Below are 26,632 nucleotides of genomic sequence, written 5' to 3' on the forward strand. Positions count from 1 at the left end.
AACCCTGTATGTAATAGACGTGGTGGTGGGGTGTGGCGCTACAGCCATCCCAGGTCACTTTGGCTGTGCAATTCTGTGTCTTTAAAAAAACAAGCCCACCCTCCTGTGTACAAAGCTATGGGCAGCTTTATTAGACACGTTGCTGCTGCTGCTGCTAAGTCACTTCAGTCGTGTCCGACTCTGTGACCCCATAGACGGCAGCCCATCAGGCTCTCCTGTCCCTGGGATCCTCCAGGCAAGAACACTGGAGTGGGTTGCCATTTCCTTCTCCAATGCATGAAAGTGAAAAGTGAAAGTGAAGTCGCTCAGTCGTGTCCAACTCCCAGAGAACCCATGGACTGCAGCCTACCAGGCTCCTCTGTCCACGGGATTCTCCAGGCACAAGTACTGGAGTGGGTTGCCATTGCCTTCTCCGATTAGACACATTAGATAGAAATAAAACTTTTCTCCGTGCCCAGTCTGATTATGCTCCAGAGCATTATGTCACAGTTCTTTGACTTTTTAGGCATCAGTAGGATTTCAGAAACTCATAGATTAGTCTGGGTCAAAGAAGGGACAGTAATTAAAATACAGTAGTGATGATTCAGTATTAAAGGACAAGTTGCTCGTTTCTGTCCCAAAGAACAGTTATCAGAGAAAGTACTCAGCCATACAGATGGCCAACAGGCACTTGAAAAGATGCTCAATATCACTAATTATGAGAGAAACACAAACCTAAACTACAATGATGTATCACCTCACACCTGTCAGAATGGCCATCATCAAAAAGTGTACAAGTAGTAAATGCTGGAGAGGGTGTGGAGAAAAGGGAATTCTCGTATAATGTTGGTAGGAATGTAAATCGGTGTCACAACCGTGGAAAACAGTATGGTGATTCCTTAAAAAACTAAAAAAGCTACCATATGATCTATCAGTCCCACTTCTGGGTATATATCTGGAGGAAAAAAACCTCTAATTTAAGAAGATACGTGCACCCCAAGGTTCATAGCAGCACTATTTATAATAACCAAGACATGGAACCAACCCAAGTGCCCATCAACAGATGGTTGGCTTACTCAGCCATGGCAAAGAATAAACAACTGCGATTTGCAGCACCCTGAGTAAATCTAGAGAATATTATACTTGTTAAAGTAAGTCAGACAGAGAAGGGCAAATATAGGCATGTGTGGAATCTAAAGAAATAATACAAATGAATCTATACACAAAATAGAAACAGAGTAACATAGAAAACAAATTTATGGTGCTGACCGACCCCCCCCCCCCCCCCCCCCCCCCCGCCTTGGGGATGGCATAACTGTAGCATGTTTTTCTGTGATTTTCATAGCTCTTTTCCTGTCTGAGAAAGTGGATCTCTGGGTAAAAATCACGTCCTTCTGTTCATCTTTTTCTTTCAGCAGCTTTATTTGAGGAGGTATCACCCATTTAAGCTGTATGATTCTATCGCTTTGAGTATATTCAGAGTTGTACATCTGTCACCTTACTCAATTTGTGAATGTTTTCATTAGCCCGAGAAGATAACCCACATCCCTTATCTGTCAATATGTTCACTTTCAAAAAGAAAAAAAGGAGCTTATCCAGAAGCCATACAGCAGGCCTACAATAAGCTAAACTGTTTGCAGAGATATTCCATAATTCTAAAATTTGATCTTTGTGGCAGTATTATAACTGTTGTTTTTGTGTGACTTTACGTAGCAATGAAATATTCATTTCATTTCTCAGGAATGCTAATGGTACATGTTACGTGATACAGTGTAATCATGAGTGTTCTGTTGGCTGGAAACAAGCCACAGGTCCCCTCTGTGTTCAAAGAGAGGTGCTTACCTAGAGATGTGAATCCCGGGAAAGTAGAGTCACAGGCACCACCTCAGAGCTGGTCTGCCGTGACCCTCAGCAGTAGGCCAGTGCTGACTGTTTCACCAGTGATTAAACTGAGCCATAGAGATTTTCTTGTCAGTGGTCACAGAACAGTAGTCATTATATATGGAACTTCTTTATGTTAGAATATTTCCTGGCTTAATCCCTACCTCCTTCAATGGAAAAGTAGGTAGAGACCCACTTGCTTAGATCTGATTCCATCTTAGGCAGTTCAAGCTTCACACCTGAATGGTCACTTATGCCACTGGTTTCTGGGCTTCCTGTGACTCAAGATGCTAGGTATATATAGTACTGGTGAAACTGTTTTGTAAACTAAAAAGAACTTGTATGGATGAAAGCTGGTACTATGACTTATTAAAGTTATGGTTTGAGAATCTGGCATCTGGAATGCTGGTTTACTAAGTTTTTATTTAGACAAAATGTATTAACTTTTTAACTATAACCTTGATTCAGTTATTATTAATGCTGGTATAAATGATTATTCTGGGAGAGTGATTTTAAAATTCTAAGTACATGAGAAGCTTAAAAGTAACTATAAAAAACAGTTGTGCTAATCTGAGAAAACATTTCCTAAATTTTGGAAGAAGAAATAGATAACCAATCATGTTCTTACTTGTATCACTAGATCAGGTTTTAAAAGTTTCTGATCATTTAATATGAAATGGAAAAACTGTAGATAATATTCAATGGAGTCTTTTTCTTTATGTCCGCTGCACTCTTTGGTTTGATGCAGTTCATTCCTACACATGGGTGTGTGTGCAAGAGAGAAACCGAAAAACACGATTGATGTAACATTTTTCACTGGATTTGGTTTTTTACAAAGTATAGTTAGAAGTTAATATTTGATCTCCGGTTCCCATTTTGGAGGTGCTTTTTTTATTTGATGAAAATCTGTAACAAGTGAGTTCTTCTGTCCATGAATCTTTTTTTTCTATCCATTGCTCTGTCTGCTCATCAAGGACTGAGAGGCTCACGTGGCAGTGTTCCTCTTGGAGCCAGCTGGCTAGCTGTTTAACTGTTCTCCTTCCACAGCATGGCGTTAACAGGAGCAGGGCAGTACCCTGAGGTGCTAGTTCCCAAACTTTGCTGGCATCACCTGGGTGTCCTAAAATACTCTTGCTTTCTGACCTCTGTGCCCACATATTCTGATTTGATAGCCATATAATGGTGCCTGGGCATTGGGAGTTAATACATCTCCCCAGGTGCTTCTGATGGGTGGCAGAGTTTGTGAACAGCTGTATTAAGGACCGAGGACCTGGAATAATCCATGTTGGGTCAAGCAGGATAAGAGATTTTTGAAAATGAGGTTCATAGCACCTGTGATTCTGCATTTGATAAAGCAGTTTTGCAAAGTCTGGAAAAGATCTTGTATTTAGAAATGAAACTGGTCTGCAATAGGAGTTTCTTCCACAAATGGAAGTTTGGCTTTATGAGTCCCATTAAAGCTGTGTTTGTCAACTCCCTAAGTTTAGGCCTTTCTTAACTTGGTATGAAAAACCAAAATGGCACAAACAAATGAACAAACAAATCCCCAGAAACCTGGAGCTCAGACTGTTTTAGTAACTAATGAGGAAAGAAATTTTCCCACGCATTAATCAGTGCTAGCTAAAAAAGAAAAAGTCAAAGCCTATTTAAAATGTGGAAAAATTGCTTCCTAATATTTTAACAGAGAGAGACTGAGAACCCACAGCATTGAGTCGTCAGGAAAACTGAAGATCTCCCCTGAGCAGCACTGGGATTTCACTGCAGAGGACTTGAAAGACCTCGGAGAGATTGGACGAGGAGCTTACGGTTCTGTCAACAAAATGGTCCACAAACCAAGTGGGCAAATAATGGCAGTTAAAGTAGGTGATGCCCGTGATTATTTTGGGTACTTTAATCCATGAGACGGAGTGTCTGGGGGCGGCAGTACCACTGCTCTGTTCCTGCTGTCCTGGGCATGCGTGGGGCTCATACAGCTCTCCTCCCAGTTCTCCTGCGGGTGGTGGTCTTCACTGCCGGCATGTTCTCTCCCCTCTGGAAACATAAGTTGTGAACTGTGCATGTTCCCTGCACCCCTGGCATGATGCATTAATGTGTTTTGAACTTCAGGCCCTTCCACTGCCAAGGTGAGTTCTGGTCGGGCGGCCGCACCCTGGGGACCTGGGCGGTGCTGCGGGGCACCAGGCGGGAGCCGGACGAGGAGGCTGCGCTCTGGGTTGGGCGGGGTGCGGGGCTAGGGCTAACAGCAGGCTCACTGACGGTTTCCCGGAAACCACGCACATGCTGTTGCCACTAACCTCAACCTTACTCGGTCCTGACCGGCTCGGCTGCTCTGTGTGTGTTTCATCTCCACTCCGTAGGCCCCCGCGGGGTGTGCTGACACGCGTCCTCTGTGATGGTGCTGTCACGTCTGTCAGTACTGTGACTGTCGTGAGTGGCCACATGTGCAGATTGGCCCGTACACGGTACCTGGCAGGCTGACGTTGGCACCTGGGAGGAGCCGATGGCTTCCACCTGACTCCCCAACAGGCCCATGTCAGTGTAGTTTGTTCATCTGTTCATTCAGATGTTTAACTGAATGTTCCCTCTCTGTAAGATACTTCAGGAGAATTGATGATGGCTGGGGGCAATTTAAAATGAAAAAGGGAAACATGAGATAAGGCCACACTCTCATCGAACTTAAAATTCTTACGGAACAAATACTTTCCTAGTTTGTAAGAATTGAGAATGAATTTGCAGACAGTCTAAGCAAATCATCTTTCTGTTAGCCCCCCGATTTGAAAGGTTATCAAAACGACTTGATGAGAGGAGTTGCCTGTTTCCTGCTTGATTTTGGAAGTGGATTTGTGTCACATTAATGTAAAAATGCTTCCTGTATTGAAGTTTATTGTGAATGAAGTGTTACTCTTTTAGCCTCCTTCACTGTTAAGCAGTTTTCTTTGCTGGGTTGTATAAAACTAATGAAAAATTGATGGTGGGGCGAAATCTTAGGATTCTCCCTACGGAGCCTAACCTGTTTTTGGCAGTATTTCTTTTACAGTGTGGTGAGAACTATAGACTTTTTCTTGGGAAGATGCTTACATATACAACATTTTGCATGTAACCACAGACCTCTCAATACGCACAGGCTGGAACCTCTGCTTTGGATTGTCTGTTGAATTAAAATGTTGTTTTCCTTGGAATGTAAAATAACTTCTCTCTATGCTGTGCACTGTTGTGTGAGTGGAAAGAAAGTCATTTTATTTAGACTGCTCTGCACAAGCGTTGCATTGTCCTTATGTACTGTCCGTGCGTGACACTCACTTTTACGTGGCAGAGGTTGAAGGGAAAACTATGCGGTAAACTAAAGTTCTAGACTTTTCTCCCAGCTGCCAGGGAAGGTACTTTTAATAATTATGTCCTGCTTTTTTCAGTCTGTGCTGTTCTGTGCTTCACTCTGTTGATCAGCATCATAATCTGTTTTGGTAACATGGATAGACTGTAGCCATGGTTAATAAGTTTTAAAGGAAAACAAAGAAGTTCCTTCATTTTGATGTTGAAGATTTTAATGTTAATTTGCTAACATTTGCAACTGTATAATACTTACTCAAGTTTTGAAAGAATTTAAGAGTCAAAATAGGAAACTATCTGCCATTCATCATCTGACTTTGAGAAATATTTATCAGGTGGTCTTGGGACCTACAGATGGATGCCTGTCACATCTGTACTCACCAGGTGATACTGTCTCTTTATCACCTTGAATTCTTGAGCAAGCATGATAGATTAGCATTGGGGCTGCTGGGAGGGCAATTTAAAAAGAAGGAAAAAATGAGACATGGCCATGCTTTCATTTAACTGGGTAATGTGACATTCCAGTCAGGGTATTGATGGGGTGTAACGACTGGAATCTGTGAGTTCAAATAATAATGGAAGAGTGTTTGTGCATTCTTGTAATTAAAAATTGACACCTGTTTGATGACTGAGGCATGCCATAACTGCACATTTTAAAATGTATTGTTGTTGGTCTCTTTGAAAATACTTAGCTTTTCCTCATACCCGAGAGTCTATTCACTCTTCACTTCAGCTCACAGACCAGATCGACAAGTACAGATACACAGAAGCATTGCGTGATTAAGGATTTAGGTGTGACTTTTTCACGTGGACGGCTCTATTCCTGATCACGCACTGGGTTTAGCTCTGAGAAGAGGAATATGGAGATTTAAAGGAACTGTGAGATAGTGGTTCACACTCCTGTGAGTCCTCCTTGATGTCGGGGAAATGAGACAGCCACTTGAAGTAACTGTACACTGTCGTCTGATGCACTTTGGGAATGTATTGCCACAGGGTCTTTTAGAGGTCAGGAAGGACATCCTCTGACACTGGCCCTTTGGGCTTGGATCAGCATCCTCTGCAATAACATTTCATGCCCCAGTTTGCATGATGGTGGAATAACCGCTAGATGAACACATGAGACACGCAGTCACCATCCTCTGGGAGGGAAGTAGGTGTCTGCTTAGCTCTCTGGCAGGGCTGGTTGTCATGGGGAAGGAGCCCAGAGTTCAGACCAAACAACTGAGGAAGCAATCAGGGTTAGAGAAATTCAGATCTGGGAGAAACCCCCAGTGGAGTTAGTCCCAGATGATCAGAATCTGATCCAGGCAAATCCAGGGACACCGGAGGGAAGAATCAAGAAGAGGAGCTGTCTGTGGCTGGAGTGGGGAGGCACGGCTAACTAGGATCACCACCCAAGGGCTGGAGGAGCGACCTCATGCTGGCCTGGACCACCACTGCCCTGTTGGTAGGTCCAGATTGACTTCTTAAAGGAGCCTGCCCGGTTCTTGTTTGTAGGGAGAGTAGGAAAGAATGAAAATGGGAGGGAGAGGGAATAAAAGAGAGTGAAGGTGGAAGGCAGTGGGGTTAACAGGGAAGTCAGGTTCTCATCTCAGTGAAGAATGGACCTGATCTGACCATTGGGTCAGGTGGGAGATGTTAGGATTGTCATTGGTAAGATGAGCTTTGAGTCTTCTAATTGAAAAGTTATCTGAATTGATCGGGAAAACAGACTAGCTCTTTGAAATTTGCTGCATAGGCCACACCGAGTTAGTGATGTGACCATACAGATGTTGAAGGGTTTCAGGTGTTTTCCATTTCTTGGTGGTCTGCCTGGCTTGTTCCTTCCACCCTCAGTGTTTTTCTGTACTCTTCCACCTCTCCTGTTGCATTGGTTTAATTGTTCCTGACCCTGAGCTGGTAACCTGATCTTGATTCCTGCATTCCTGCCTCTCCTTGGTATTTGGCTCTTGACGCCAGTGTCCCTGACCTAGAATTGAGACCTAGGTTAACCTGATGACTGCTGGGAAGGGCCAGAGCTTCCACGTGCGGTGTCAGCACCCACAGCCCCGCCCTCCCTGGGCCACGTGATCTGCTCACTTGCAGGCCTCCTGTGTGGACAGGGCTGCTGTGGGAGGAGGTGGGGGTCTGCAGAGCAGGGCTGGGTTTCATTTCCCTGCCACCTCGGGCGGTTTTGTTGATTCTCAAGGGCCCACAGTGGTAGTATTTGATTATCTAGATCACCTGTGGGATGCAGAAGCCATGGTTATCTTTTTTTGAGTTGAGACTGAATTCCAGTGTCTGAAGCTCTCCTTTGGTTAGATCAGGGGGCTTATTAGGAAGACCAAATTGATTGCCCCATATGATTTCATGTTGCTAACGTTGCTTGAGTGTTGTGAGTGGAGCGTGTCAGTGGAGCGCTTCCCGGGAGGGCAGGCCCCGAGGAAGTGGCAGGGCTCTGCGCCCCGCCCCCAGCCCCTGGTGCTGTGGGGCAGAGCGCCTCACGTGCATGGTTTCTTTTGCTGTTGCTCCTAGGGTTTTGCTGACTGTGGGTTCTTTCTGTTGACAGAATTACATGTAACCCCCAGCAAATACAGTAGACAGCATTAGTGCTCTTCTGGTTGTTGTGATGGAGAGGGGTTGTGATGTGTTTGTGCTCTTCTGGTTGGTGTGTGTTGTGATGCCTGTCCGCATCAGAAGCCCCTGGGGCAACAGCTCTGAGGAACCTTTGGTGTCCAAGTGGGATGGTTTGGAAATTGTCGCTGTAGGTGAATCTAATCAGCCATTCAGTGTTTTTGAGGATTCTGGATACCTAGTTTCTGAAAGCCTTTGTTTTCACTTGACTGACCCGACTGAATTGTGATGTAGGACTGTATCCCAGCTTGTATAAAGTAGTTATTTGGAGAAGCAGCTGTCTTACCACACCTCTCTCTTAAGTGAGGATTATCTGGAATGATGTTTGATATACCTCTGCACATTTTCTACCATTCTTTGTTGTCTCACAGTCATGCCTCTGAAACTGTGTATCAGATTTCTCTCTTGTCTCACTGTATTGTCGTGGCTGGCAAAGCGGTGATCTGTCGTTTATGATCTTCAGGCCCTTACATACTTCAGTGGTGAGGTTAACAGTGTGCTCTTTACATCTGGGTGATGTCATTAGTGAAGGGGAAGATGATACCACACTTGTCAAGACATATCAAGCTTGTCCTCAGAGCAGCTCGTCCCATGATGTGGTAGTACGTGTTTTTGGAACTGATCTCACAAGTTGTCTGATGATGCACAGCAGAAATACATAGAAGGAATTCAGCATCCTCAGTGAGAAGAAGGGGAGGTCCTGCTATTAATTTGATCAATATACATTTGAGAGTTCATTACATAGATTCTAAGGACTCAGATGGGCTTCCCAGGTGGCGCTGGTGGTAAAGAACCCAGCTGGCAGTGCAGAAGTGGTAAGACGCATGTTTGATCCCTCGGTGGGGAAGGACTTGGGTGGTTTTGCAATTAAGAATTAGTATTCTTTCTTCCTGCCTTAGTAAAAGCGTGTGTTTTCATAATTTAAAACAAATGATTTAACACACACAATTTGTTATTCCTTGACATTAAAGGCAGTTTTGCATTTGTGATCAGCATTACAAATACTTTTTTTTTTCATTTTTTAAAAATGGTTTGTGTTGGCTAATATTGCCATCTGCTTTGACCTTATTACTGACAGTTTTGTGAGGTATCAGGGACATTTTTGCGTGTGGTCTGTTTAGAAGACTAGCAGCGAAGGCTGAGATTCTTGCTGCCTCTGTGGGGCAGAGAATCTTTGTTTTGAAATGAGGAAACTAAGAATGCCTAGGATTTCCTGCAGCTCAGAGGAAGGGGGCAGCCCACTGACTCCGCGGTGGTTTCTGGGGTTTCCACCTTTGCATCTGAAGTGCATTCTAGACGTTGCTGCTGGGAAAGCAGCATATTTCTCTGTAAGGATCTAATGTTTGTAAGAATCCAGGGGGCCTTGGGGATCTGAATGTGATCCTTGCTGTCCTAGCCCCCACCTCACTGACTGAGGTTGATCTGAAGGCAGCCACTGAGTGGCAGGCGAGTCTCCTTTGTATTTTATTCTCAGATACGAACCTTAGGAGGGGTGTTTGGCAGGGAAAGCTTCATGAATGAGGTTGCACGCCTGGCATAGAAGTGTTGGTGTTTGTCGAAAGTAGACACTTTGAAAATATGTTTATTCCAATTACATTGATTAAGAAATCCTCATCCTCTTCATTGTTTGATTTTAAATGAAATGCTGTCGAACCCTCACTCTGTCCCTCTTTAGTCTCTGTGGAGAGGAGTCTGCCCGAGATCCCATGCCTCGTGGCTGCGTGGGGTCTCAGCTACCCGACCAGGCCTTGAACCTGCACACCCTGCAGTGGAGGCGCAGAGTCGTGACCACTGGACCACCAGGGAAGTCGCGCCTTATCTAGCTTTTAAGTTTTTGATATCAATAAATGAAAATTTCTTGTAACTTGAGGCATTTATCAACACATTTGATTTCTAAACATTCAAATTATAAGAGAATTTAGGTACTATAGTTGGCTTCACCTTTGCTTGCGTTTCCAGTGTCCTCATTAAGGACAGCTTTATAAGTGGAGGAAGTTTGTTCTCCCTGACATGCTCCACTTACTTATTTCAAATGGGAGAAATCTTTTCCATACACATTGCTTTGATGTTCATTTAGAAAAACTTTCCTGGTAGGGACTTTTATTATTAAGTATTCTGTCACATGACTCATTGGTTACTTAAGTGTTGTCCAACGTGAATCACTTACTGAATTATGAACTAAAATCATTAATTTGAAGCTACTGCTGTTGTAGGAGATGTGTGCTTATAGTTAATCCCCTCTTTGAGTCCTTTAGGCCTTTTGAGTTAGTTTATTTTATTAATTGCTCACATATAACAAATGTTGCAGTGCGACCCTAAAGCTTCAGGATAGCTGAGAGCTAGCTGCTCTTGCTCAGTTTCAAACAGTTGGGATGTGATACCAGGCGCTCCCCTTGCTCTGCCCGTCGCTTGGACGAGATGTTCAGGAGGCGTGCAGAGGTGACGGCAAGTGTCCAGGAGCAGAATCTGTCTCGTGTTTGAGCACCAGGCCCTCCAGCAGCCACGGGTTCTCTTCTGCGCTGGCAGCAGTGCTCAAGAATATTTTACAGATGAATGGATTTTCCTCCCATGCTCACGATCTCAAATTACAGCTGTGCCAGGAGCTCTGTCTCCAGTTTGGTTAGTAATAATCTTGTGTATCAGTCAGATACTGGGGCTTCAGTTAGGCCTGCAGTTCACGTAGTAACATGTATCCTTTCTGCAACAGCAGCAGCGTTTTTTAGAAATTGATCCTCAAGAGCCAAATGTTGATGATAACTACTAAGGTTTATTGTAAATTTAGAAAGCCAGCTAACCAGTAGACGGAAAGAAAAAACAAACTAGCAAGGAGGGTGTCTTTTAAAACAGTGTTTTGTAAGTGTGTGTGTTAGTATATGTACACTTGTAAATATAGAAAAGTAGAAAAAAATAGTGAAAGTGGAAAAAAAAATCTTTAAATATATTAATAGTGACAATTCTTTAGTAGATCAAAGTCTTTCCCAACCAGAGGGTCGTTTGTTTCCTATTTGTTTTATAATTATTAGCTCTTTGTCCTTGAAATTTAGAAACATAGGATTGTTAAATGTTTTTAAAAAGAATTACCTTCCCAAATTAGTATTTTCACAGCTGCACTTTAAAAGTAAAGTGTGAAGTGTTAGTTGCTCAGTCGTGTCCTCACTCTTTGCGACTCCATGGGCTGTCGCCTGCCAGGCTCCTCCGTCCATGGGATTTTCCAGACAAGAGTCCTGGAGTGGTTGCTATTTCCTTCTCCAGGGGATCTTCCCAATCCAGGGATTGAACCCCGGTCTCCCGCATTACAGGAGACCACCTGAGCTACCAGGAAAGTCACACTTTTAAAAGTTGTATTTTTAAAACAGGAGTTAATGTAATTAAAATGTTTATAAAAATTATCAGTGTCATGTTTTGAACAAATATAAATGGATTATATATAATATAATATATAATATAATTTATAAATATAATTTATATTTTATAAATTTTATAAATTTATAATTTATAAATTATAATTAAAATATAATATAATAAAATATAAATATAAATTACATTTCTGGACTAATTTGACTTTTTAAAAATATCTCTTTTGAGCAGACATTATGCCAGTGTTGATAGAAAAGCAAGAATATTATTCTCCAAACTATGAAAATACACAAATGGTAGGGGGTGGTTCTTAATTTTAAAAGTACCAGTCTTACTTGTTTTTATTTTTCATTCTTCCTCTTTTTTTCTTATTTATCTGGGCAGGACATTCAGTGTGAGAATTTAAAATCAGTATATACAAGATGAATTTTAATTTGTAAATTTTATTTGGTATGAGGTACTGTAGCTAGCAGGCAGGCTATAGATTTTAAGTTATAAAATCAAATTTGTTTGTGTTTGGAATATATGGAATTCCTCATTTAGTGTGGGAAAATGAAAATGAGAGACCGACTTCTTTTCCGTACATACCTGCTTGTTGTCTTGTCACGTGAAATACATCTGTGCCTCTGGCTTCTCTTCTGTAAAACGCACTCAAGAATTATCATTGACGCCTTCACTCCTTTCGAGAACATCGAGGACACATGCCTTGAGGTCTTTGGAAGACTAAATGCCACCTGGTGTATTTTTGTATGCTAACTTGCCTTGTAAGTATGTGCTGGGTATTGTACACAGTGGCGTGGTGTGACGTTGTACACTTACTTTATGAGAACAGCTGCTGTTTGCATGCCTCGACATGAACCTCTAACTTTGTCACTGTTTCACACCTTCTGAACCTGTTTCTTTGCTGTCCGTACTGGGAACTGTCCTCTGAACATTTCCGTGTTCAGCACAGATCCTGGGTGGGTGACGGGACGTGGGGTCCTGGTCTGTGGCTGTCTCCTGGTATTGTGCAGAGTTACTGCGGGGGTGTGGGGATGTCCCCCAGGTCTGCACTGTGGGGATGGAGGGGACCCGTCACCTGAGGAACAAGCAGGCAGCCTTCTGCTCCCTCACGGTTAGGTTTGCTTCCACTTGTTTGTGTGCCCTGGAGGGTCAGGTGGGACTTTGTTTCTAACATACAGGAAGGGTGGTGAAGTGGGGGTGCCAGTCTCCCTATGGCTTGGGAGACTTGGGTTGTAGTCTGTGGGCTGGTTCTTACTTTTACCTTTCCATGTGTAAAGGAGGAGGAGGCTGGGCTTAAGGACACAAGGGGAGCAGAGGGGGCCGTTCTTGCACTGAAAGCCTTGCTTCCATACCGTTCTGAAATGGTGATTAACAGTATGTAGAGTCCTCAGAGCTCCTGAGGATTGTTCTGTGTGAACTGTTTAAAGGCTGGCTCCTCAGGACTTTCTTTGTATTTGCATATGGGGCTGGTTTTCAGTGCTCCACAACTTGGTTGCATTCCTGCCAACGTGATCAGTGAGCACTTGTGATTAGAAGCCTGGATCCCTCAAAGCATTCCTAAGGGCCATACTGTCCAGGTTTTTTTTCTAAGTGCTATTGTGTTTTTCAGTGATAAAATTGTTCTTATAAAGTATAAGGAAGATTATAATTTTTATGTGTGGTTATTTAGTATCTGTGAAGTTTGCTTGGAAATTTTCAGTCTTGTGGAACTGGCTTTTCTCTAGTTTCTAAAGTCATTTGTGTTTTTGTGATATCTTTTGTCCTTCTTTTTCAGAGAATCCGGTCGACAGTGGATGAAAAAGAGCAGAAGCAGCTCCTCATGGATTTGGATGTAGTGATGCGGAGCAGTGACTGCCCGTACATTGTTCAGTTCTATGGCGCGCTCTTCCGAGAGGTAGGAACAGGTCATGTGGGTCTTAGGGGACCAGCAGACAGCTACTTGGAATAAGTAAGGAATGGCAGCATTTGATTCTCATCTTCAGTTAAATGCCTTACATTAGTAATACGTTGATTTCTCAACATTTTAGTATATCACTGTGGTAATTTACTCTTAATTTCTGCTGCTCGTGTTCCTTGGGCTGGGGGTGAATTTCATACCTTAGCTAGCTAGTTAATTATTTTGTGACTGCCATTTGTGAATGCCATATTTCCTTCTTCATTTATAAATATTTTCTGTTTTTTAAGAACCTGGCATATCAGCTGGCTTCTAAATATGTTACTGTTTTTAGATCTATCTCTTTTGTCCTTGAGCTCCCTCAGTACCCCCCCAATCCCCTTTTTAAACCTTTATTCATTTCCGTCATCAAATGTATCTGCCTTTAACACAAGCATTTGTTCATGTCCACCCACAATCCTGAGTATAATCCATCAGACAGGGAAATTAACACTATGGTAGAAATCCATTCATTTTATTCCATTTTCCAGATTTTTATATAGAAACTGGAGCTTCAATTTCTTGGTTTCAGGATCATGTTTCTCTTTTGGCCTCTGGCTATTCTGTGTCCTGATGTAGGTTATCACTTCTGCCTCCAGATGTCAGCACACTTACTGGCTTCTGGCATCCTGCTACCTAAAGCAGGAAGTGAGTTAGGTCAGGAAGAAGAGCTGGAGCTATCAGTGAATACGTGTGGTGTCCTGGACAGTTGTCAAACGCTTGTGATGTTCATTTAGGGGAATGGGACTTGAGCTGAACTCTTAAGCATTTTAAATACTCATTCTCATTTTGAAAACGTTAGGATGAGCCGATACCGGTGGGTTTGTTATGAACTGGTGAGGAAAACATGTGCCCCACCCCTTCTCCTTTTTGGTACTGGATCACAGAGAGTATAGTCTTGGTTTTGTTATTGTTATTGACTTAAAAAATACTATGTTTTAAGACCAGACTGAATGTTACACTGAAGTATGTACTAATAGAAGTATGAACTCTTAAAATTAGAGAAGACCTTAGAGGTTCGACAGTTAATTCTTTGCTAGTCCTGAAATTTTTATGTATTTTTCTGTACTCTTAATAGAAGATGATAGTAACTGGTAGCGTTCTCCTTCATGATACTGCCATCCCTTTGTTGAATCACTAATCACTAGGTAGTTCTAGACTTCCATAGCTTCTTCTACTCCTACCCTTGTACTTTTGACTTGAGTGTTCATTTTTATGACCAGGTCTATTGAATTTGTTAACTTTCTTCCCCATTTCACATAGTGTTACATCAGTCACATCAGCACACAGTCAAGTCTGCAGACACAGAGCTGTACCCTGGACTGAAGTATTATACACTGTCATTCTGTTTGCAAGATGATGAATCTCTTCATGTTGCACAGGTTATATTAGAGGCAGTGACATTGGCTGAATTTAATCACCTCCTCCCTTTCTGACCCTACTTCTGTCATATCTTTTCCGTTTCCTTCCCCGTGTCTCCCCAACCCCCACATACACACACAAGTTTTTAGTAAAACTATGAAAGTAAAATTGACAGTTGGCTACACTGTGGGGTTATCACCATAATCAGGATAATGAATGTCTCCATCTCTCCTCAGCTTCCTTGTGCCCCATAAGTAGTACACACTCCTCTCTACTCCACTGTCCTCAGGCAACCACAGGTCTACTTTCTGCCTTGTGAATTAATTTGCATTTTCTACAGTTTTATGTAAATAGAACCATACAGCATGTACCACTCTTTTGTTTGTTGTCTTTCATTCAGCATAATTATTAATATTTTGCAGTTCAGGTTCTTCCAAAGAGTTCTTTTCAGGTTATCTGTTTCTGCTTGAGTGATACTTGGTTGTTTGATTATATTTTCAGAAATCTGTGCCTTTTATCTAACCTGTCATGTTAGTTGCTATAAAGTTTTTCATAACAGCTGTATACTATGATTGTAATACCTGTGGAATCTTTAGTAATGTTACCTCTCTCTCTCTCTCACTCCTGATATAATTTGTATCTTCTTTATTTTTTCCTGATGAACTTGGCAAGATGTTTTGCCTCTTTTGTTAGATGTATTCCCCAGGTGTTTTTTCCTTTCCAAATGAGTGGTGTCTTTTTAAACATTTCATTTTCTGGGTGTTTCCAGATGGTATAAAAGTTATGTTATTGATTTTGTCTGGATATTGTCTCTGAAAACCTTATCTTGATCTTAGCTAAATTTCGCTAACCTCCACCTTCCTGTTCAGGAAATCCACATTCAGTAATTTTTATTTTTATGTTTCAATTGTGTGGTCATCCTGTGTTTTGCTTGAACATGGACATAATGTTGCTGTCAGTGCCCTTTGAGGCAGCTCTGACCATTCCTCTTTTTTTTTTTTATAAACGCAGCTCATTGCTGCTGTCCTCAGTTATGGCTCAAAGGAGCTGCCAGGAGAACAACATTTCCATTAGTTACCTGCCTTAGAAACTACGAGGATTTCTCCCTCATTCCATGATCGCTCTTTGTCTTTTGGTTGCTTTCATATTTTCCATCCTTTCCCCTTTTCCCCTCATTTTCTTAACTCTTGTTTTTAGCCCCTGCTGGCACTTTACTTTGTGCTTTACATAAGTTAACTCATTTGATCCTCATCAGAGTCCACTGAGGATGGGGCCATCCCATGTCATGGATGTAGAGTTGATGGGGCCCAAGCTGATGCAAGTAGAAAGTGGGAGAGCCTGAATGAGTACATCAGGCCTTCACACTCTTAACAGTGATTTTCCCACTTTGCTCTGTTACTGCAGTGAAGTTCCCTCCCGTCACCATTTTTCTAAGTAGGTGGGTTAAATGTACTTTCTCTCTAATTAAGAAATTCTAGTAAATCTATTGAAATGGTGTCTTTAGACAAAAATAAATTCAAGTGTGTGTGTTAGGCTAATAGTGTTAGTCTCTTGTGAAGGCTGTTCTTCAAGAGCACTGGAAAGAGACCTAAAGAGGAAAGTTTGGAATGACTATAAGTGCAGGTTCCCTGTGTCAGATATGCTTTACAAATCATCGTTCTGCAAAGGTGTGGAGCTACGTGACTATGGTAGCAGACGGTTCTAAGAGTGAGATTATTCATCTCAGCAGTCATGACCGCATGTGCGGTCTCTGTGTGTAGATGAGGTGTCCTGCACTGTAGGTGTTGTTAGGAGAGCGGAATTAAGTCAGTTGGATTCTGTTCACGGCTGTCACTGATTAGCAGTGTCGTTCCAGACAAGCTGCTTTTCTTCAGCGGACATTGATCTCTCAAATAATTTGGGCCAAGTGTTGGGGTGGGAGGTCCATACAAGAAAATCTCTTGAGGATACAGCTGGATCCAAAAATTAGTAATCACACTCAGAATTTTGTCAAGGTAATTTTTGTCATCATCCCAATATCTCTTTCCATTCTCACAGGTACTTCGTAGTCCTTGTTTATATGTGCACACAGTTGGCAGCGCTATAAACCTGGTGTTTGCTTACAGTCATGTTTTCTCATGCATGCCTAGTGAGCTGTACGGTTTTCACAATAATTGTATCTAATCCTTTTCATAATGTACCACTTTTTCTTGTGAGGTAGTTCAGAGGTTTCTAGTTTGTTTTTGTTTCTTTTTTCCTTTTGTAATTTGTGAACTATTTTTACGTTAGATCTCTAGTCAGGGAGTGAGCCTATCAAAGAGTATGGGCACTTTTATTTCTGTTGTTTTATTGTCAAATTGCATTCAGGCTGGTTTAAAACACCCTACGGTGCTGCCAGTAGGTTTTGAGTGGTTTGGTTTGATTATAGCCAGCATTTGTTCATTTAAAGTGAAGTCGCTCAGTCGTGTCCAACCCTTTGCGACCCCATGGACTGTAGCCCACCAGATTCCTCCGTCCGTGGGATTTTCCAGGCAAGAATACTAGAGTGGGTTGCCATTTCCTTGCTCATTTAAAGAGTGTTTATTGAGCCCTTGTCCTGGTGGAGTGTATGTTCCAGTAGGGAAGATGAGTGAAAGACATAAGCAGAGAAGAATGGTATTTTATATTAGAAGATGGGGAGTGCTCTATGAGTAGAGCAGGTAATGGGATGTGAGGATGACGACTTGCCCTGGGAATTAGGCATTTTCATTGTTGGCCACTGAGAAGGTAGCATTTGAGCAAGGACTCTAGGCATTGGGTTTGCTTTATGTATATTTTTTCTTTTCTTTTATGAATTTGAGAAGCTGATATAATATCTCAAGATTGCTGTAATCTGTTTACTTTCTTAGTGAGAACAGTTTCCCACATATTTTCTATTTTTATATTTAATTTTGGCAAGGTTGAAAATTTCATGAAAATCCAAAGGTTTTCTATGTAAGACTGTGCCTGTTCTTAAAATTAAGAGTGGGGAAAATTGGGCAACTAAATTTGTGTTTGAACATGAGAATATTCAGTCCAGGGCTTCAATAAGGAACAAAAATTACCACTCATTTAAAGTTTAAAAAAAAAAAAGATTCTTCTCCCATTGTATTTCAGTTTTAAGTGAAGGAAAGGTGTGCTTAATGTTAAACTGTATAAGAGTGACTTGTGTTTATTATTTTGTAGGGTGACTGTTGGATCTGTATGGAACTCATGTCTACCTCGTTTGATAAGTTTTACAAATATGTATATAGTGTATTAGATGATGTTATTCCAGAAGAAATTTTAGGCAAAATCACTTTAGCAGTAAGTACCTGGTTTTCAAATTGTTCGGGCTATATATACTTGTATAAAGATGCTGCTGGAGTTCTGAATGCCCTTCACAGAATGTTATTGACCTTCCTGGAAAATCATTTGTAATAGGAAAAGAGACAAAGTCACTTCTGTGGGGTCATTAACAAAATAAGTCATAAGAACAATTTTCAAAGTACTGATCTACAGATACTTTTCATTGTTGAAAAGTACATATTGAAATCATACATTTCAGTAGTAAATACTGCAGTGTTCTTGTCATGAAAATCATAGTGAGCCATAATAGATTGTGCTGTAAATAAGGCTAGGAAAAAAGCAATTTTCTGTTCCTCTTTCCCTTATTACTTTAACTATTTTTAAATAGGTTTTATTATGACAGTTCCCCTTAAATTAATTAGAATTGCAGCAGTTTCCTTGAAGTTCCTTAATTGAAACTCTTAGCCAAAGTCTATTTTCTTTTGCTTTAAGATTTGGCTGGTTCTGTCTAAACTAAAATTGTTGACCAGCAATTTCAGTAACCAACATTACTACTAATTTGGTAAAATCACTTTTACCATAGTTCAAAAAAAGAAAAGAAGTACTGTTTTGCTTATGTATTTATAGTTTTGAAAGTAAATTCATGATCATTTTCTTTCCTGTTCTTTTAGCTAACAAAGGTCATTCACAATTTTTTCATAAAAAGAAAAACATTTTTTTTAATAGGGTAGAAGGGTATGAGATTTCTTAGAATCCCCTGAGAATCTGAATTAGTGGATGTGTAAATGAAACTTTATAGTAAGATAGGTATTCTGGTTTCAGGTAATTCCCTCTTTCTTCCCTGCCTCCTCCACATCCAGTATGGTCTACTGTTAATTGTCAATTTATTTGCTTAATCACTAAAGGTTAATGTTGCAATATATAGATAGCCTCTGAACTGTTTTTTAGTTATAAGAGATGTGTGTATATAATTGGGCTTTAAAAAGTCAGATTAAATCTAATCATTATAATCTTAAGATTCATAGATCCCATGTTAATATTTTATTTATCTGAATTAATGCTTAATTTAAATGTTTTATGAGCTAAATGTTAAGATATATACCCTTTCATATAATTTTATAAAAAGCTGTCTAGTATAAACAACCTTATACTAGGAACTTGTTCATTATTCAAACAGGTATATGAAGTTTTATGTTCAATTTAGTCACCTCTCCAATATACCAAACTGAGCTTTATTTTGGAGCTCGTTACTATTCATAATAATTATAATAGAATAACAGTAGAATAATAATAGCTATGGTTATTGAGTGTTTGTTTGTGTCAGGCCAAGATCTCATGACATTTTACGTTCATAGCAACTCTCAGTGGTAAATAGTGTAACCCCCTTTTTGCAGATGACAGATCTAAAGCGTGAAGAGGTTAAGTACTTAATTTGCTGTGAAATTCATACATTTGTAAGTGTAAATGATTTAAGTCCAGGCAGCCAGACCCTAGAATCCAGCTGTCAACCACTCCGTAACAGGATGATCTAGAAACTGGAAAACATAAAATGATTTTATCCTATATTACAATATTACAATCCTATATTATTTTACAATCCTATAATATTATAATCCTATATTAAAATATTATAATATATTTAGTATGTACTAATAAATCATTTATTACATATTTGCCTGTGTTTCTAGATTTGGTTATCATCCTTTATATTAAGCACAGTATTCACAATTACTTTGTGTTAAATCCCTCCTTGCTAATTAAAACCCCCTTGAACAAGCCTGACTGTGTGAAACATTTGAGCTTGTGTTTCACTCTCCTAATACTTGATGGCTTGATGGCAATGGAGACTTCACCTTCCTAATGGTTGGCCAGTTTGTCACTTCTCTTTTAGTTTGAGACTGTAGAAATTTTAATTCAAGTCTGTTTCTTCTAATCCTTGAGAAATCTGATTTCCTGATCATGAGCAGTGATCAAACAGTAGGATAAATTCTGGCTCTGCAAACGTAACTTTGCAGGCTCCACATCCAATGAGGGTGAGTGATTGTGAGAAACTGAGAATTCGGAAAAACGTGCTAAACAGGAACCATGACTATGGGATCTTTTTGTATTAAATATATTAATATCTATTCTTGAAAAGTTCGATGGTATGAGAAAGATTTTACAGCTTTTTAATGACTCATTTGAAAATTTGTAAGTTACCTGTTTTTTTTTTAGCTGTCAGAGAAGAGTATATAAAGAAAGCTAAGTTTTCACATCTAAAATCATAATTTAGCATCTTCGGTTAACATAGAACATGGACAGGATATCGAAATACTCAGCTTAAAAGAATGCCAAGAACTACCTGAGCTGTAACTTTATGATCAACTGCTATGCTGTTTAATTAGAAGGAAGCTGATTGCCTGTCCTGTCTTTCTCTGCTTTTTCTCCCTAGACTGTGAAAGCACTAAACCACTTAAAAGAAAACTTGAAAATCATTCACAGAGGTGGGTATGACTAGAGCAGCCTTTTTACCAACTAGGATCAGTTAGCTTTTTTGCTGTGATTAGAGTGCTTTTGATTACAAGTAATAGAAAATCCTGTTGACTGGCTTGAAGTTCAAAGAAACTCATTATCTGTCATAGTGAGTCCAGAGGCGGGGTGGCTCCGAGCACAGTGTGGTTAGGCTGAAGCTCTCTCCGTTTGGCTCTGGCTCCTTAACGCATCGGCTCCGTTCCCAGGGGAGTCACAGCTGAAGCAGATCCTGTGTCACATCTGGACGCGTCGGCTCCTTGAAGAAGAAGCTTTCTCTCCTCATGTGGCTGTCTTAGGAGCAGAGAAATCTTCCTTATATGTCTCTAGTATCTTCTCTTCTCTCATTCACCAGAGTTTCCTCATGCCCTCACCTGAATGAGGCCCTGGTGAGAAGCATTAGTCTACCCTGCTCAGCTCAGGCCAGTCAGGACCCAGTGCTTGGAGGTATGGGTGGAGCAGCACGGAGGAAGTCTCCTCAGTAAGGACAGCCTGGTTAGGAGCCGATGCTTGATAGGCAGTCAGCCGTGTCAGTGATAGTGAGCGCTCTTCTCTGGAGTTTTTGGTGGATAACCTTCTGAGTTACAGACAGATACTTTTGTATCCTTTATTTATTTTTATCATGACTTTTTATTCATAGAGCCATGACAGTGACAATGAAATGGATTGAAAGATTGAGAAAGGTACAGAGAGTTAGTGAGCGAGGGGGAGAATTGGCCAACTAGCTGATTTCACTGACTGGCTGAATTAGTTGGCGGTCAGTGAGGAGAAGGTGGTAACCTAGGGCCACTGTGGCCAAATTGTGTAAAATCTGGTGAAGCAAATGGAAAGGACTTAGCTTTACCATGTGTGCAAAAAAGCACACCCACTCTGTAACAAGTGTTTTCCTTTCCACAACCCCGTAAGTTAGGAATTGTTGCTTATATTTTGTAGACGAGGGGATTATGGGTGCTGAGTGAGAGTTCAGAAGCTTGCTCTAGGTAGAGTTGTGAATATCAGACCTAGGGCTCAAACCTTAACTTTTCTGACCCCAGAGCTTGTAGTCTGATGAATGTACTGGGTTGGATACTCTCCTTAGTTAGATGAAGCTCTGCTTAGACAAAATTGTGGGTTTAAAATTTATGTACTTTGCATTTAGTTGTATCATCTCTGACATGTATTTTAAAGTGGCTTGGGCTTCCCTGGTGGCTCAGATGGTAAAGAATCTGCCTGCAGTGCAGGAGACCTGTGTTCGATCCCTGGGTTGAGAAGATTCCCTAGAGAAGGGAACGGCTACCCACTCCAGTATTCTGGCCTGGAGAATTCCATGGTCTGTATAGTCCTTGGGCTCACAAAGAGTCGGACACGACTGTGCAACTTTGACTCACTCACACTCATAAAGTAGCTTAGTATACTCTTACAGATTAAATTCATTGTGCATGTTATATGTTCAGTAATGAATCTGAAACAAGTAAATGAATGTCTCTTGATGAGAACAAAGAAAACTTTATACAATGCCTAAATTTAATATAAGGCATTTTTTTTATAATGCGTTTTTAGCATTCAGAAAATTTTATCATCATCTTATCTATCTGAATTTTATGGACTTGATCACTTATGTTTTCTAACATTTTTCAACATTTTTCCTTGGACTTCTTTAGAATATAGCTCATTTGCTTAATTACTTGACTGTTGAATGACATCTGTGTCTTGCAGATATCAAACCTTCCAATATTCTTCTGGACAGAAGTGGAAATATTAAACTCTGTGACTTTGGCATCAGTGGACAGCTTGTGGACTCGATCGCCAAGACGAGAGATGCTGGCTGCAGGCCCTACATGGCAGTAAGTGCAAGTCCCAGCCTTCTTGCCTGACAGTCATTGCACAGGGAGCCTGTGCCCTTTGGTGCTGTACTTGCAAGGAATCCACTTTAGTCACACAGTTTCACTATACTAGAGTATTTGCCTCTTCCACGAAGACAAAACTCAGTTCTAGCTTTGCTGCGAAACTTGTTGGAGTTTTCCCAGTGAGCTCCTGCTTCGTGGGCTTGCTCTGTTCCTCTTGCCTGGCACTTAGCACATACGGTCTCCTCTGATTATTGTTTTTTCACTATATTCTAGTTAGTTCTCAAAAGGTCTCTTTGTGTTTCTAGACCAACCCTCCCCCCATGCTGTCTCGACTGTAGGAGGTGATACTGTAGTAGACACATGGATAATGTAAGTGGTTTCATTTGCAGTTAGAGGAAAATGGGAAAACAAGTTCCTCCCAGGACTCAGTATGTTTCATAGAGTCTTTAGGGGTGGAGGAACCTCACTGACACATATGAGGGTGAAGGCCTCAGGTGTTTCCCAGCCTGGGAAGCTGCTTACACTGATAGGTTTATTTTATAACCAGCCAAAATACTCATGGACCTCTTTTTTTAATAGGTTTCAGATGGTACTCAAGATACCATTCTGTAATAATTTTTGCCTTTGCCTTCTTCATATTTATTGATCTTTTTCATATCTATCCATCTACCTACCTATAATCATATATATGTGTGTATATATATATATATATATATTTGTGTTTATTTTTCTTGCTTTGCCTAGAATTAGATCAGTGTTGATTGACAGTGGTGATAGTAGGATTCATCTGTTGCTTGACTTGAAGGCAGATGTCTTTTTCTGGTTTACTAAGTGTATGTGTCTATATCTGAGTGAGAGTGTGTGTGTGTGTGTGTGTATGAGAGAGAGAGATAAGAATGAATCAGGAAGGGCTATTAAATTTTATTAAATGCCTTTTTGACATCATTCAGTATACGATGAAATGTTTCTGTGTAGCTGTTGACATGACACCTCATAGTAACATATATTTTCAGTGGTGGTTGAACCATGCTGGCATTCCAGAGGTAATCCCTACATGGTTCATAGTTGATATGCTTAATATGTTTTTTACATGTGCCATGTTAATATTTATGATTGCTACATAAAAACGTTTGAGATTGGTTTATAGTATACGTTGTAAAGGTGTTAGATGGGTTATGCTAGTTTTAAAAATCAAACTGGGAAAATTCTTTTATCTTTATTCATACATTAAAGTATTGATCATCTAGTGATCAAAAACATAACTTTGACCTCCTTGAGCTCAGAAAATTTTCCCTAGAGCTCAGAACCATTGTGCTAGTGTAGTTTTCTGTTCTTTGAGGCTGAAATCCATCTTGGCAGGTGTCTTTGGGGAAAGATACATAATTATATGAAAGCTGACATTTTACTGTTTCCTTAGCATCACACATATGTGTGGTTGTGTGTGCATGTATATACATATGCATACTTTCCTTTTCTTACTGTTTTAAGTGTCAGAGCTGTTTACTGAAGTGTTTTAAGTACCAAATATGTGGTAGTTTTAGAGTCTGTCCAGTCTCTTTAAATGCTCCTCCCTTCAAAAGGCGGTGACTAAGTGCGGCCTTGAGCGTGGACTGAACTCAGTGGCCCACTTCTCATGAATCGCGTGCGGCAGAAATGAACACATCCCTCTGAGGACAAGTCATAAAGAAGCAGATGGCTTCTTTTCTGTTTTCTTTCTTGGATAGCTACTTGGGGGGAGCCCAGCTGCCATGTTGTAAAGACTTTCAACAAGCAGCATCACAGAGACACTCATGTGCTGAGGATCAGGGACTTCCTGCAGGAACTGTGTGTGACCTTAGTGATGCGTTGTCCAGCCCTGGGGAGGCCAACAGCCCTGACTGCTCGACTGAAGCCTCATGAGGGATCCTGAGTCCAAACCCCCATCACAAATACTCGCTGAGGCCTGACTCACAGAAATCTGAAATAATAAATGTCTGTTGGTTTCAACTGTTAAGTTTTTGGGAGCTTTGTTACACAAATAGCTAACTAGTACAAAGTGATTCATGTTAATCTTCTTGCTTATTCCTTGCTTTTTTAATTTTTAGCCTGTATGTTCCTGCCTTTTGGCACATATTAAAATTCTTTTTTTTTTAGCATAATAAATGATCAGTTAAAAAATGAAATGTTGGAAAAGGTCTGTTCTGTGTTACTAATTACATTTGTTCAGCACTTTTTTGCCTCTTTAAAAAAAATTGAGTTTAAAATTTGATAACATTGCGATTATCAATTTCTCTTTATTCCTTGGTTTTTATTTTATATACTTCAATACAGAGTAAATTGAGTTGTATATTTATTATAAATTATATGTTTTGGATATAAAATTTTTTTATCTATTACTTTTTTGCTGTTTTGGTTCGTGTTACAGACCCTATTCTCTAAGTTGATATTTTCCTCTTGTGTTGTTATTGTTCAGTCACCGAGTCATGTCCTCCTCTTCTCGACCCCATGGTCTGCAGCACACCAGGCTTCTCTGTCCCTCACCATCTCACCGTCTCCCGGAGTTTGCCCAAATGTGTTAGTTTTAAAAAGCTTTTTGTTTTTCAAACCCGTACTTCCTATTTAGTTTTAGGATACAGGATCTTTAATTCGTTTTATGGATCTTAAGTGTCGTCTCCTCTCAAAGAATACTTTTCAAAATTTTAAAAATACTACACATACAAATAAAGAATGAACATGTGTCAAAAATGTATTTAACTCATTCATGAGAAAACTGGACAGGCAGGTTGGTGAAACTGGCTCAAAGAATGTTTGCATAATTCAGTATTTACAGTCACTAAAGAAAGAATATTGGAATGAAATGGCTAATCAAAATATAACATTGCTGATTACCACCAGGTCAATGAAATAACTTTGGGGTTGTTAGACAGAAACATGTGCATCCCTACCTAACAAAATATGCAGGTTATTTTGTGACTTAAGGGTCTGGGCCCTAATGAAACAAGTACACTTTCATTGATTACTTCATTTGGTTATTTTATTTTATATAGTTCAAAATATTTTAAAGCTTTTTTGTGAGACTTCTGTGATCCATATGTTATTATTTAGAAGTGTGTTGTTTAATATCCAAATACTTGGGGATTTTTCAGGTTTTCTTTCTGTTATTAATTTCTAATATAATTACTTTGTGGTCTGAGAACATGCCTTGCATGATTTCAGTTTTTTAACATAAAGTGTGTTTTATGTTTTAACATAAACTAACATAGTTTATGTTAGTGAATGTTCCATGTGAGTAGGAGAAGAATGTGTATTCTGCTGTTGTTGGATGCAGTATTTTCCTTCTTGGTTGATTATTGGGGATTATTATGTAATATGTATGTTATCAGGTAAATACATATGTTTACAACTAAAAGTAAAAGTGAAAAGCTTCCAATGAATATTTATGCGACACAGTACTCATGTTGAAAACAAAATGGATAGGTTTCCAAACTAATTATTGCCGATAGGCAGAGAACATTACACAGTGACTATTGTGCTTCTCCGGACATTTCTTTCAACAGCAGTTACTGTCAGTCTTAGCTAAGGCCCCATTGTCAGCTCTGTGCTACTGACGGCCTCTCTCTCTTTTCTTCTCCATCCCTGACACTCTTTGTGGATAATGGTCCCTTATTTCAAGAAAATGTAAAGATGCTTCCTTCATAGAAATTACTAAAAGTGATTTTTGCTGTTTTTATGGTAGGATAATATTACTGTGCTACTGGCAGTGCCTTAATCTGGGTAACAGTTAGACTAGTTGGACAAGTATCTTTATTTGATAGAAATACAAATTTAACGTTATGATGAAGAGTGAGTAGAGCAATTATAATAAATTTGGCTTGTATTGGCTTGTATTTGTCTCAGATATATTGTGCTGTGTCCTTATTCACTGAAGCAAAGAGGGATAAGATCCAAAGACTTACTCCCCCCACGCCTTCTTTTTACCATAATTTGCTACTAATCTGGCCCTGTTGTAATTCTTTGTTTTTTCCTTTTTCTTCCCATTTCTCCCTTCATCTGTTCTCAGCTTCAGTTTTGTAAACCCTTGTGAATCCTTAGGGGGAAGAATTAGCCTTGTCTTCCCTTTATGGAGGAAGCCACTGAGTTGGGTCTTCCCTTGTTGTTTGTTTTCAGTATAATATTGATGTCCTCTTCCTTCCTGTCTGTCCCTGGGCATGGGTTCCTCAAGGACTGTGCTGGCATTCTGGCTGCCTACTCAGCCCTGCTTCCATCACCTACCCCTGGGGTGTGCGCATCGTGAATGACTGTGGCTTCTCTTTGTGTTTCAGCCTGAAAGAATAGACCCAAGTGCATCACGACAAGGCTACGATGTCCGATCTGATGTCTGGAGTCTGGGGATCACATTGGTAAGTTCACGTTGACTCCACCTTGTCGTGGTAGTATGACAAGAAATTTAGAAGTGAAAGAGAAGTTAAACAATCTTCCACCACTCTTAAGAACACATCCCATGTCTTCTAGTCTTTGATTTCTATATTGCTGTTTCTTCCTGTCCCCCACCCCTCACCCCATGGCTGTAATCGCAGAG

The 26,632-nt window shown here is 40.3% G+C and overlaps 1 protein-coding gene across 2 annotated transcripts in view; it reads left to right on the plus strand.

Moving 5' to 3' along the window:
* Nucleotides 1-26,632, plus strand: part of MAP2K4 (mitogen-activated protein kinase kinase 4) — a 78,478-nt gene that overhangs the window by 44,505 nt on the left and 7,341 nt on the right. For both annotated transcript variants that reach the window (XM_061143509.1, XM_061143510.1), the window contains exons 3-8: nucleotides 3,545-3,719; nucleotides 12,935-13,054; nucleotides 17,639-17,758; nucleotides 20,172-20,223; nucleotides 21,944-22,071; nucleotides 26,376-26,453. In XM_061143509.1, the coding sequence (XP_060999492.1) occupies nucleotides 3,545-3,719; nucleotides 12,935-13,054; nucleotides 17,639-17,758; nucleotides 20,172-20,223; nucleotides 21,944-22,071; nucleotides 26,376-26,453 (673 nt within the window). The remainder of the gene's footprint in view (nucleotides 1-3,544; nucleotides 3,720-12,934; nucleotides 13,055-17,638; nucleotides 17,759-20,171; nucleotides 20,224-21,943; nucleotides 22,072-26,375; nucleotides 26,454-26,632) is intronic.

Source organism: Dama dama, chromosome 5 (assembly GCF_033118175.1).
Source record: "Dama dama isolate Ldn47 chromosome 5, ASM3311817v1, whole genome shotgun sequence".
Lineage (NCBI taxonomy): Eukaryota > Metazoa > Chordata > Mammalia > Artiodactyla > Cervidae > Dama > Dama dama.